The following is a 13,269-nucleotide window of genomic DNA, read 5'->3' on the forward strand; positions in this document are numbered from 1 at the left end:
CTTCTTGCAACCCAAACAACGTGTATATAGTGTATATAGTATTCTTATATTGTTTCTCTTTCTTTTCTTGTATATTGTTTTCTTTACTTTCGCACCTTTGTGGTCTTGCTACCTAATTTGACTGTGCAAGCAAGTGTACAATGACAATAAAAGTTCTAAATTTTATCAAATTAGAAAAAAATGACAATTCAATTCAAACTGAATTGATCTTAAATTGGCTAGAAATACATGGTTTATAGTCTTTGGAGGAAGATTATCTGGATCACTGTTTGATTCATAAATAACTGTCATAATCATCAAAGTGACAGTTGAAAGGTGGAAACCATTGTCAGACTCAGGTGTGATATTTGTGTTTTACAGTGTGCAAATTCAAAGCGCACAAACGCTGTGCTGTCAGAGCCACCAACAATTGTAAATGGACCACCCTGGCCTCCATAGGGAAGGATATCATTGAGGATGAGGATGGGGTAAGTTTGTTCAAAAGCAGTCTTCTTTGAAAGGCAGAATGTTCATGTAATTTTTTAATAAGATTTTGAGCTGGTTGGGAATTTCCTCAGCCTGGTTTTCTGCAAAGAGTTTCTAAAATATAATGTGGGAGTCAATATAGAAAACTGTCCTAGTTCAAGTGAACGGAAGCCGACATTATTAACCATTTTTAATTTTGTGTGTGTGTGTGTGTTTGAAACCTACAGATTGCAATGCCTCACCAGTGGTTGGAAGGCAACCTGCCTGTCAGTGCCAAGTGTGCTGTGTGTGATAAGACGTGTGGCAGCGTGCTGAGACTGCAGGATTGGCGCTGCCTCTGGTGCAAAGCTATGGTAAGGCATCTATCACATGCACATCGCACATAACAATAAAACCATCTGGTTAATTTTATGTAGGTTCCCTGTTGTCGTGCCAAGGCTCTGATCCAAGCATGGACAGTGGATGTTTGGAGGTTTCCTTTTTCGCTGGGCTGATCGCAGCACTTGGGCTTGTCCTGGCACTCACCACAAACTCGTGAATGATTGGAATCTGAGAAATCTGGAGAGCCAGCTGGAACAATCTGGGAACTCAACTTGTAGTCATCCTCTGGAGGCAGCTGTCAGTTACTCCTGGCTTTCTTTATTGCAGACAATAAATATCTGGTTGATCAATACAGATGAATTACAAAAGGTAATAAAAACCTTAATAACAATATCTGATGGTTTTAAGATTGTATTTTGGGAAATACAGTCCCTCTTTTTACACTTCAGAAGGACGTTACCCAAATGCTATCAGAGCCTGCAAACCAGCTTCCAGTACAAAACTCTTTTCCTTTGTTTACAAATTCTGCATATTTACCATGATCAAGTATAACATTATTACCATTATGACCATGATATAGTGTTGCTCCCCATTTTGCTGCCAAAATGACACAAGGTATACATGGCGTTACGTAAATGGACTGATTCTTATATGGCGCTTTTCTACTCTCCTGGAGTACTCCAAGTGCTCTATACAATACCCTGCATTCACCCATACACACCCATTCACACAAGTACTGTTGTCTATGCTTTGTCAGTACTTTCTAACTAACATACATTCATACGCATTCAAACGCCGATGGATGCATCAGAGAGCAAGTGGGGGTTAGTATCTTGCCTAAGGATATTTGGCATGAAGACTGGGGGAGCCAGGAATTGAACCACCAACCTTCTGATCAGCAGATGACCTGCTCTACCTCCTGAGTCTCCAAAGGTGGATTCTGTTCATATGGACGTAGCATTTTCATGGGAGAAACATTTCATCACTCATCCAAGTGACTTCTTCAGTCTTAGCTGCAGGTTTCCCCAATCTTATAAACAGTACATTTGCATAATGACTGAAACCAGCCCACTAAATTATGGAAAAATCAATAATCTTATATCTAAAATCTGCTTAGAGTTTTAATTCCTGTATTTGGTGTTGTTCTTTTAGGTGCACACAGCCTGCATGGACTTATATCCACGCAAGTGTCCCCTAGGTCAATGCAAAGTCTCCATCATCCCCCCTACTGCTCTCAACAGCATCGACTCAGATGGTAGGCAACACACACGTGATCAGCCGTGCAATCGTGCTGACTCACTCTGAGGGTCAGAGGTTGCACCTGTCATTAGTTTTCAGAGGTGAATTCATGAGATTTTGCTCTTATTTGTTCAGCTGATGACTTCTCATTGAACTTTGACCTTTTGCTCTATCGTATGAAAAGATAGTGGCAGGGAGGATGTTTCATTTTGGTTTAGTCAGCATCCACTCAGGGACACAGCCACTGACACTTTCCTTTTCTCAATACCTTCTTCTCTGAAGAAATAAAAAATGATAAAATTATTTTCCCCTCTGATCTTAGCACCAAACAGACCCAAAGCAAGTTTATTAAACTGCGGCATAAGTGGTTCAACCATGTATATATGACTATATGACTAGATTTTTTGGCGGTGTTAAATGAATGACAGTGTAAAATTATTTTGTTTTTTGTTAAACTGTTCTTTTCAAACCATCACTACTAAACTCTTCATTATTGTGTGTGTGCTTTATCGCTCCAACAAATGTACAAAGTTCATATATTCTGTAAAAACCCATGGATGCACTTTTAAAAAAAGAGCAGACCCAAAACATAAACTGTATGCAGCAGGAAGTGTTTAGGTTTTATTCACAAGTTATCCACATTTATGTCTCACATTCTGATTTACTCAAGAGTGCCTCCCTTTTACATATTAAATTACTGAGACATAGAATAGACAAAAATGACAAACTGTTGCTATAAATTCCCTCTTCCATTTCTTTTTATATGGAGTTCAGTATAGAGTGTTAATACAGGATCATGACAAGGTATGTGTTCCAGGACACTGCCTGTTTCTCATATAGCGAGGTGGTTAAAAATAGACCCATGTGACAGTTTGAAACACACGTTTCTTAAAATAGATCCTCTCACAAGACGTGTGCATGTGATAAAAACCCAATTTGATAATGATACAACTGTGCAAGAGGCTTCATAATACCCTCAGACTCTACTTATGATCTCAACATAAAGACAGACTTTATACAGGTGTGTGTGTGTGTGTGTGTGTGTGTGTGTGTGTTTGCCAGTGCTTAAATCCGTTTTAGATGAAGATCAGCACCTGAGAGGCAGACTCACATTAACATGTGGGATAGGGAGAGGGCTAACAAAAGGGGAGATATATGCTTCGTTAGGCTCTCTCTCTCTCTCTCTCTCTCTCTGTCTCTCTCCCTCTTTCTCTTTCTTGCGCTCTTTCTGTCCTTCTCTCGCCGTCATCTCGGCACGTGCCAGGATCCCCTCTGCTCGAACACTGGCTGAAAAGAGGGGGAGTTTGGTTGTAATTGGCTGGGGGGGCTGACTGTAGCACGTGCCAGAGTATCGTGACTCCCTGCTTGTCCTTTCTCTCTCCTCCACTTTCATGTGCTCTCCCTCTGTTCATCCTTTACAGAAACAGTCACAAAGAGAGTGACCCAGAAAGGACGATAAATCAAAAGATTGTAGAGGAAGAGATTAAAGAGAATGAGAAAGATATGAAGAAGGATGATTGTGTCCATGCTGCCAGAGATGGTATTCCCATATATTTAAGGTTGAAGCCTTAATATGCGCAAAGCTTTCACCACAGAGGCAGTGTTCAGATTACAGCTGGTAGTTACATTACCTCCCCGAGACCAGAGTATGTATATGTGTTTTGTCCTCTACTGCACAGCAAAACACGTGTTTGTGGCATGTGTTAAGCCCGTCCTATGCATTATTATGCTTGGTGTCACACACACACACACACACACACAGACACACACACACAGGAATTTGATGAGGCTGTTTAGCGATGACAGAGCTGGCTCACACCTCCTGCTGCATCTAGCACTGCTGCTCAAGTTTAAGTCATAACATGGTAAGATATTTAAAACACTAAAGCATCAAGTTAAGACAGTTTTATTTAAACATTCTAGTAGCACAAATCAAAGGTTTTACCTGATTTTTTTTTTTTCTTCAATCCAATCCAATTTGAATTAGATGAAAATGTTAAAAAAACAAAACAAAAAAGCTTGATGGGTAAAGTTTTAGGATGTGTAACACACAGAGAATGCATACAGAACATTTATTGCAGATATAAGATGATCATTCAATTCAATTCAGTTTTATTTATATGGCATTAAAAACAATAGTTACCTCAAGGCACTAAATATTATAAGATAAACACCCTACAATAATACAGAGAAACCACAGCATGTTGCGCACCAAAATGGAAGCATAGGCTTCTTAGATGGGCTACGTCACACAGTAGGGCCTATTATCAGTAAGACAGTAACATTATATTGCTCAAAAAGGTGTCAACTGCAAAAAAATCAAGCGCTCCACTACAATGACCTCAGTTAGTGGAACAGACACCAGTCAGCTTGTGTTGACACACAGCAACACCCCTAATCTTAAAGTGCTTACAAAAATCGAACAGGTGATATATTACTTTTATAATAATATTAGATTAGATTAGATACAACTTTATTAATCCCTCAGGTGGGTTCCTCCGGGAAATTCAGTATAGAGTTGATATCGAGGTTGAAGCTAACCATAGACACCAAAAATGTTTTTCTTACCAGGTTGTGAAGATGTGTTTTTTTAGTGCTGGAAAGTTGTGCATTTAAAAGTGGGCAATAAACTCAAGTGGCCATTAGAGGAAATCCCGTTTATAGACCTGGCATAGAACTGAGCAAAAAAGATTGATTAGGCAGATCTGCTATGTGACTCCTTCTCCACTTTGGACACTCTATACACAAAAAAATTTCAATTCAAACAGCAATAAAACAGTAATTTATGTTCTTTTTCCATGTAAATTTCAGTCTGATGAAACAGAGCCATGTTGACTTTTGTTGTTCTTACTGCTGCCATGACTCCTCAGGCTTCTGGAAGGCCACCTGTCCCCCGTCATGTGCCAGTCCCCTCCTGGTCTTTGTCAACTCCAAAAGTGGCGACAACCAGGGAGTGAAGTTCCTACGGCGCTTCAAGCAGCTTCTGAACCCAGCTCAAGTCTTTGACCTGGTCAACGGTGGGCCACACCTTGGGTGAGGAAAACACTTGCAAACAAATCTGCTGTAAATATCCATAAATATCAAAGTGCACCAGTTTTGTTATTAGGCTTTAGTTGAAAGCTGATCCTGCAGAATAAGTACATGAGTGGCTTTGTTGTGTTTTTTCCAGTTTGCGCCTGTTTCAGAAGTTTGACAACTTCCGAATCTTGGTGTGCGGAGGTGATGGCAGCGTGGGATGGGTCCTCTCAGAGATCGACAAACTCAATCTACACAAACAAGTAGTGCACAGTAACATAAGCGTTATTTTAACAATGACAATGAAAACACTATTAGGATTTGTTTCTCTTCTACTGAAAATGAATGATAATCACAAACTATCATAAACATATTGGATAGAAAGTCTTTTTAAACAGGTTTTGGACAGCTTTCCAGAACAAGTACACAGACGATAATTTGTCTTTGGCCAGTGTTCCAATTGCGCTTTTTGCCTTTGCTCTGAGCAAGCTCACATAAAGATACAAAGTCATTCCACACTCACAGGCAGGAATGTACAGACAAACAGCTCATTTTGAGTATAGCAGACACTGATGCCAAATAAACCCTGTGCCTGCCTTTCAGTGCCAACTGGGGGTGTTGCCCTTGGGCACCGGCAATGATCTGGCGCGAGTGCTTGGCTGGGGCCCGTCATGTGACGATGACACCCAGCTGCCTCAGATTCTGGAGAAGCTAGAGAGGGCCAGCACCAAGATGTTGGACCGCTGGAGCATCATGACCTACGAGATTAAGATCCCACCCAAACACAGCTGCCCTACCACGCCTGAGGGAGCTGACGACTGCCAGGTACTCACAGGAGTTGACAGATATTCACATGCATCAGTAGACCCAATAAAAGCCAGCAGGGGATTCCAGACAGACAGACATGGGGAGGAGGTAGTTGCAGGGAATAGCACCTGACATTTTGAATTCACGTTCACCTTACCTCCAGTTTAAACATGGGCAAATAAGCATTTTAGCACTTATACCTTATTAACTGTAGTGCCTATAAGATTGCGTTTAACAGTTGTTTTCTGAATAGAAATAAACAGTTTCATTGTTTTCTCAACAGTTTCACATTTCAACCTATGAAGACTCAGTAGCTACTCACCTCACAAAGATCCTCAACTCTGAGCAGCACTCTGTGGTCATCTCCTCTGCCAAGTAAGTGTTTATAACACCGCCGTTACCCAGAATAAGAAGTCTAAAATCAACCCAAACAGCAATGTAATCAACTACAGGCTAAAAACCATGATGTGCAAGTCGTGGTGATATTGCATTGTAATTGCTGCAGCATTATTGCAGCTGCTCCAGCAATCACACTAATAATTCTGACATTTTTAAATATGTGAGCAGTCCACTTGGGGACACATTTGACAAAAGTACATTTAAGCAACTGTTCTTGTATTGATTTTGTCCTAGTCACAAATAACCAATGTACCCCTCCCTTCACATAAGTAATGAATCTTTTGTTTTTGGCTGGAATAAAAATGTATTTATAAAGCACAACTCTACAACAATAGTTTTCTCAAGGTGTTTTTTTTATAGTAAGAAAGAACCGCTATGAGCAGCAGTTGGCAACAGTGGGAAGCAAGAACATCCTTTTAACAGGCTCAGGGAGGGGCAGCCATGTGCCACATTCTAGAATAAAGAACAAAGAGGAGAACAAAAATTTACTTTTGTGAAAAATAAATTATTTCCATATAGTGAAAATAGTAAATGAAGTATGTAAAAAGATACAAAAGGAGGTAAATAATTAGCTTTTCTCAGATTACGTTATGTCAGGAAGAACTTGTGTTTTCTCCCCGTTTCTTAGAATTCTGTGTGAGACAGTGAAGGATTTTGTTGCCAAAGTGGGGAAGGCGTATGAGAAAAGCACTGAGAATGCTGAGGAGTGCGACTCTATGTCTCTCAAAGTAAGCCTCAAAAACAATGCAGTAAACATCCATTATCTGCTTGTGCTGAAAGCCAACTCCATATATATTAAATTTCTGATAATTCACTGTCCTGTGAATGCTGCTGCAGCACTCCATCTGGTCCTTAAGTGTCTCTTCCTCTGTGCCCTCCAGTGTGCCATTCTCAATGAGAAACTGGACTCCCTCCTCCAGACCCTCAACACAGAGTGCCAAGCTCTACCTCCGCTCCCCCTCTCCACTCCACCTATTGTAGAGGAGGAACAGGAGGAGGAGGAAGAGGAGGAGGAGGAGGCCAGTGAAGAAAGCCTGACAGAGCTGAAGGAGAAATTGGAGGAGGAGGAGACGGAGAAAGGAGTGGCAGGAGGTTCGCCGCACCAGCTGTTCAAAAGCAGGGAGCAGTTGATGCTCAGGGCCGACAGTCTGAAGAAAGCGGTTCGACAGGTCATAGAACAGGCAGAGAGAGGTACGTGTAGTGAGCTACAGGATAAGGATTCTGCCTCGTGATGATGAATGGAATTATCAAAATGTTTTTGAAACAAAAACATGCGGTTATTAAATGCAACTTATTGTGTTATGGCCAACCCATTTATGCCCTGTTTAGTGGTTGATGAGCAGAATGCCCATACGGAGGACACAGAGCTTCCATCCCCTCTGGAGAAGGACAGCGAGGACGAGAACAGAGACAGTGAGAAAGATGAGGACACTAAGGAACTGGAAGCAGTGTCATGTAAGTGTTTCTGCTGCTTTTTGGCCTGTTCCCCTTCTACATTTGCGAGGTACTTCCAAACATTCACTTACTTGGCCCACTACATTTCATAAAAGGCTAGTTCCAGAGAACTTAACCTGCCCAGCTTTGCATGTCCACTGTGCAAGTCTTCCAGCTTGCATTGTTCTTGTAGCTGACACATATTGTTTTTGGGCTGAATTAAGAAAATAAGTCAGCAGTGGTCGGTGTAAAAACATGTTTCCTCACTCTTTTCTCTACTGAGAGAAGGAAACACAGCTATCTCTATAATTTAGGCAAGTTTAAGAACAACAAAGATGCCTTAAAGGCATAGATTTTTGTACACATGATTTTAATGTTGCCACCTGGTGGGTATTGCAGTCATTGCACCACAGTGGACCAGAGACATAGCTAATGGGAAAAAAAAGCCTGCTGACGCAAATCAAGTTTCCTGTCATAAATAAACTCAGGGATTAGTGCTAAAAGTGCTTGGAGCAACTTTTCCTCCTGTGATATTCCACCTCTTACACCAGGCTGAGCTGCTTAGGTTCTAATCTTCAGACTGTGGCAACTTCTTTAATAATAAATCAGTGTACCTGTTGAAAGTACACAGGCAGGCCAGCTGTTTCAACATGCAGGTTACTGTGAAATGTCCACTGCGCTTCTTTGTGTGTGTGTGTGGATGGGCCACAGGATATGTTATTGTCTTAGGGGCAGAAGTTCTTCCTGTTTATCATTGGGCTGCTTCCTTCCTTCCACACATTTTCCAAGTATTAGAAGACTAGGAGGAATCAGTCAAACCCTCTGCTTTGTGTCCTCTCCTTGTTTCCGTCTTTCGTCCTGTTTCTCCTTCCTGACCAGGAAGCACTCCGAGGAAGTAGAGCAGAAGAGATTGCTGCCCATGGTCTGGTTCAAATATAGCTATCAGTAATTGTCAGCCTTCTAACCAATTGCTCTTGAAGTCATACAATGAAAGCAAAAATAATGTCAAATCCAGGATGCAACACCAGAATAAACCCCGAGCAACCAGTCTTTCAAAGTAAACGTGTGTAATTTTACTGTATGCAAAAGTAATCATGTTGTTAGACAGTGGGACTCACTCACAAGCAATGCGTTTTGATTCATCAGTATATTCTTACCTGAAATTAAATTCGATGTAGAGAAGAAAAAATATTAACTGGAAATTTGTTGGCCAAAGCCTCAACTTGTTCAGACAGTCCTTGTACAGATCACAGGTAGCGTGTGCAAGGTAGGAAAAAGATGACCATTGCATACCTTTGATGAATTGATGTTGATTTTGTGTATGTTCTTAATTTATGAGCAAGGTATGAGGAAGGTAATAACATTGTTAGCCACATCTTGGTGAATGAGGCCCTTGTGAGTACTGTCTATTGGACACATAGACCCCAAATGTTATTATTTGTACCTGCACCCAGCCTTACTGTATAAATATTATATTCCTAAAATTGCATTAATATGTTCATATTTTTGTTCATATGTGGATGCATGATGCATGTCTATGGATGTGCATCTCTGTGTTAATAAGTACCCTCTGACACAGCTGAAGCGCATTTTGTTTTGCTTTATACTTTCCATCATATCTGTCCCTAAATTCAAAGTAAGTTTTTCTCTCCTTGGCCCAGCTGCTAAGAGTCCCTGTTCTCCAACGGAGAGGAGAGTGAGCCGTAGCACCCAGTCCTATAGCTCCTTCACCATCACACCCTTCACCACCAGCAAGGAGAATCTCCCTGTACTCAACACACGCATCATCTGCCCAGGTAAACACACATAAACAGGCACCAAACTCATCACATTGGATCAACAAGGGCACAATCAGTCAGGCATTGCAGTTCAGTATTGTGTGACACAGACGATGTGTGTTTGTGTGTATGTGCAGGTTTGCGAGCAGGTCTGGCTGCCTCTATTGCTGGCAGCTCTATCATTAGCAAGATGCTGCTGGCTAACATCGACCCTTTCGGGGCCACATCATTCATCGACCCTGACCTGGACTCTCTGTAAGAGCCATGTCTTTTTCTAATGCCTTCTTCCATCTTTGTCACTGTGATGTTGTTTGTTGGTCACATTCTACACTGTTGCTTTGTCTTTCTCTCACTTCATGTATTTGTGTGCAATCTAACTACCTTTTTTGTGTGTGCGTTTGTGTTGACTGCTTGTTCATCCAGAGAGGGCTATATGGAGAAGTGTGTTATGAACAACTACTTTGGCATTGGCTTGGATGCAAAGATCTCGCTGGAGTTTAACAACAAGCGAGAGGAGCATCCAGAGAAATGCAGGTGAGTCTCATTTCCAATGAACACAGCATATTTGTGTGGGTTTTTTTATAATTTCATTTTATTTGCTTTGTTTATACATAAACAAGCACATGAACTTTTGAACAGTCCTAAGCTGGCAGCGTTGGAGCAAATCTGCCTCTTTTGATAACTGAAGTTACTTACCAGTCAAGTATTCTCATTTTTTCAGTCTGTATGTGAGTTTTTCTATTTTCAGGACCTCGTCAAACACAATCACCAACTGTCTAGAACTGAGTGTTGCAGTCCTTAGCCAGTTTTAAGTTATCTTTTTTTTTTGTGTGCTGCTAACAGGATAACCTTAAACAGGTGTTGGTCCTTGAATAAAGACAAGTAAATATGTCACCAAGAGCTGCCAAGATGCCATCCCAGAAGGTTTTATTTTCCCACGTGTCTAAAAAAAAAATTGTGAAAATGTGATCACTTAATCTTCTGCAAGGCTGTTGTACATTTATTTGTTTGCTTGTAATTTGGGGCATTACAAAATACAGAGTCTGACTTTTCCAGGCACATTCCCTCCATTTCAGTGATTGTGTTGCAGGTGATGTGTTGTCCACGTATTTGTGTGTTTTAAAGTTGAAGTGACACAACAGTCTTTTTCCTGCACACCGCCTCTGCACCTTCCCCACACAGGAGTCGTACCAAGAATATGATGTGGTACGGTGTTCTGGGCACTAAGGAGCTGCTGCAAAGAACCTACAAGAACCTGGAGCAGAAGGTCCAGCTGGAGGTGAGACATGGAGAAAATCAGGCATTTAAGGCTTTGGATTAAAAAAGAAACGAGAAAATTTTTAATTGAAAACACTGCATGTTACACACTCGCATTTCACCAGCGCTTAAATCTTTATAATCACTTAAATTACGCATGACAGAATAAGGAACACGTGACAAAAATTAGAGTTCACCTCTCCTTTTACTCACAAAGATTTTTATTTTTTTTAAAGTTAATAAAAAAAGTTTTAATATTAAAAAAAATTCTATTGTTTGTTATTATGTAAAAACATTTAGAGAATAACTGTCCTTAATAATATGCCCTTAAAAAAATTCCATGATTATGTGTATATTTGAACGAACTCCAGGTTTCTTAGGCAGTGACGATGTTGGTCTGGTAAGAGTAAAAACCACCCTGTTCTGTGAGATTGCTTATTTACACAGCCAGAAAACTGATAACGTGTAATAAAAAAAACACCAGTTTTTTTTGTGTCAGTTTTTCAATGAAATAGTTCTGAAAGCTCAGTAAAGGCAGAAACAAAAATGTGGTTAAATGTTTATAGAACCAGCAAACAGCCTTAATTTAGACACACAGAGTATATGTGGCTGTAGCTCAGGTGGTAGAGCGGGTCATCTATTGATTGGAAGGTTCGATCCCTGGCTTCCCCAGTCTGCATGCCAAACATCCTTGGGCAAGATACTAACCCCAAATTGCTCTCCGATGCATCCATTGGAGTGTGAATGTTACTTAGTAAGCACTTAGAAAAATGTGCTTGGGTGAATGTACAAGTTGTGTACAGCGCTTTGAGTGCTCAGAAAGAGTAGAAAAGCGCTATATAAGAACCAGTCCTTTTTTTTTTTTTTTCACCATGTTCTCTTTTCTTTTGCTTTACTGGTCCAACTTAACTTTGTTATTTGGGTCTTTCCCAGTGTGATGGACAGTACATCCCACTGCCCAGCCTTCAAGGCATAGCAGTGTTGAACATTCCTAGCTACGCAGGCGGAACCAACTTCTGGGGCGGCACCAAGGAGGATGATGTAAGTACATTTACTGTTCTCAAGCTGTTCACTGTAATAAAACTGCTCTCTGTGTGATGTTCCATCCTACTTGGCATGGCCCTGGTAGGAAACTCAGATCATCTTTGAGGGATGAAAACAGGTGTGTTTTCCGCTCTGCTTGGAGCTTTTTTCTTTTTGTCTTCTTTTTCTTTTTGTCTTCTTTTTGTCTTCTCTGATATTACCTAAAGAATGACAGTGTGGACGCCTGTTTGACATGACCCCAATAGCCTGGATGTGCAGGGGGAAGGATGGCTAGAGAGACGTCTCTGCTTGTATGTTTAAGGCTCAGAGCACACTGGCTGAGGGATTAGAGTGTCAGTTTGCACACACTGCAGAGGGCTCACTCAGGGGTGTGTGTGGGGGGGCACACACACACACACACACACACACACATATACAGCAATGTGCATTGGGTGTTATGTAACTGTTTTTGCTGGAGAGGAGGAAGCAGAAACAGAGACAGTATATACACGACTGCACAAACACAGGCACAGATTATCATCAGAGTTTTGCCTTTGTTTGGAATAAATCATTCATTTTGACACGTGGGAGTAAATATAGTTTTTTATACATATACATATATATGGAGAGAGAGAGAGAGAGAGAGAGAGAGAGAGAGAGAAGATAATATACATCTTAGTAATTGTAAAAGCTAATGATAAAATGACCGATCCTGCTAACACACAGATCAGTGCCCTCCCACTGGCTGTGTCCATCTAGTGGCTGGTGCCCCACAAGACAACTGAGAGGGTCACCTGATCGCTTTTCAGCAGTTTCTAAGTTTTTTTTGTTTGTTTGTTTGTTTGTTTTAGAAGTACAAATATGTGTAAAAGAAAATTCAGGAATAAATTTGACAATTTTTCATTTTTTTTTTATTTTTTTTTATTTTTTTTACAACATACACATATGATCTACTCCTCAAAATCTTGGGGTCCCTTGGAAATTAAGTCTATTATTTTATGTTATATATAAGTGATGGATCAAAAATGTTGTCAAAACAATTAGATTTCTACGTTAGATCTACAGAGGCCTGTTTCAGCACCCCTCACTGCTGTGTCGCATTATGTTACCTTATATCCTACTAATGATCATTAGGCTTGGGATCTCTTTGTCTAGTTATGTTAGCACTGCTGACAGCAGTCATGTTCACTTAATCAGTCTGTCTAGTTGAGTTTCTGAAACTCGTCAGAGGTTTCTATTTTAAGGAATAAAGTTATTTTAAGAAGTTGTGCGTGTATTATTCTCTTCACAAGTCCGCACAATCTCTCACTGTAATAAAAAAAAAGTCTGACGCTGAATTCATGTTCAAGTCTGCAAGCTAGAACATGAATTCATTGTCAGTGAGTTTCAGAAAAGAAGCCTCTTTCTTTGGCCCTTTTCAAACCTACACAGACGCTTAACCGACTAAATGAATTACTTCTTTCATCAGCATAACAGTTGTCAGCAGTGCTAACATGATTGAAAATACTTTTCTAATAATCTTTCAGCCTAT

General features: G+C 40.5%; 1 protein-coding gene across 8 annotated transcripts in view; it reads left to right on the plus strand.

Moving 5' to 3' along the window:
• dgkh (diacylglycerol kinase, eta) overlaps nucleotides 1–13,269 on the plus strand; it is an 80,224-nt gene that overhangs the window by 51,172 nt on the left and 15,783 nt on the right. For all 8 annotated transcript variants that reach the window (XM_086268006.1, XM_086268013.1, XM_086268008.1 and 5 more), the window contains 15 exons: nucleotides 361–467; nucleotides 693–818; nucleotides 1,939–2,041; nucleotides 4,896–5,058; nucleotides 5,195–5,303; nucleotides 5,644–5,865; nucleotides 6,131–6,222; nucleotides 6,875–6,974; nucleotides 7,128–7,437; nucleotides 7,576–7,701; nucleotides 9,342–9,476; nucleotides 9,596–9,713; nucleotides 9,882–9,992; nucleotides 10,641–10,737; nucleotides 11,649–11,756. In XM_086268006.1, coding sequence (XP_086124132.1) covers nucleotides 361–467; nucleotides 693–818; nucleotides 1,939–2,041; nucleotides 4,896–5,058; nucleotides 5,195–5,303; nucleotides 5,644–5,865; nucleotides 6,131–6,222; nucleotides 6,875–6,974; nucleotides 7,128–7,437; nucleotides 7,576–7,701; nucleotides 9,342–9,476; nucleotides 9,596–9,713; nucleotides 9,882–9,992; nucleotides 10,641–10,737; nucleotides 11,649–11,756 — 2,027 coding nt within the window. The remainder of the gene's footprint in view (nucleotides 1–360; nucleotides 468–692; nucleotides 819–1,938; nucleotides 2,042–4,895; nucleotides 5,059–5,194; nucleotides 5,304–5,643; nucleotides 5,866–6,130; nucleotides 6,223–6,874; nucleotides 6,975–7,127; nucleotides 7,438–7,575; nucleotides 7,702–9,341; nucleotides 9,477–9,595; nucleotides 9,714–9,881; nucleotides 9,993–10,640; nucleotides 10,738–11,648; nucleotides 11,757–13,269) is intronic.

Source organism: Aulonocara sp. 'chitande type north' Nkhata Bay, linkage group LG16, assembly GCF_057382095.1.
Source record: "Aulonocara sp. 'chitande type north' Nkhata Bay isolate Kocher_YH1m ecotype deep benthic linkage group LG16, A_spYH_male_GT1.1, whole genome shotgun sequence".
Classification (NCBI taxonomy): Eukaryota; Metazoa; Chordata; class Actinopteri; order Cichliformes; family Cichlidae; genus Aulonocara; species Aulonocara sp. 'chitande type north' Nkhata Bay.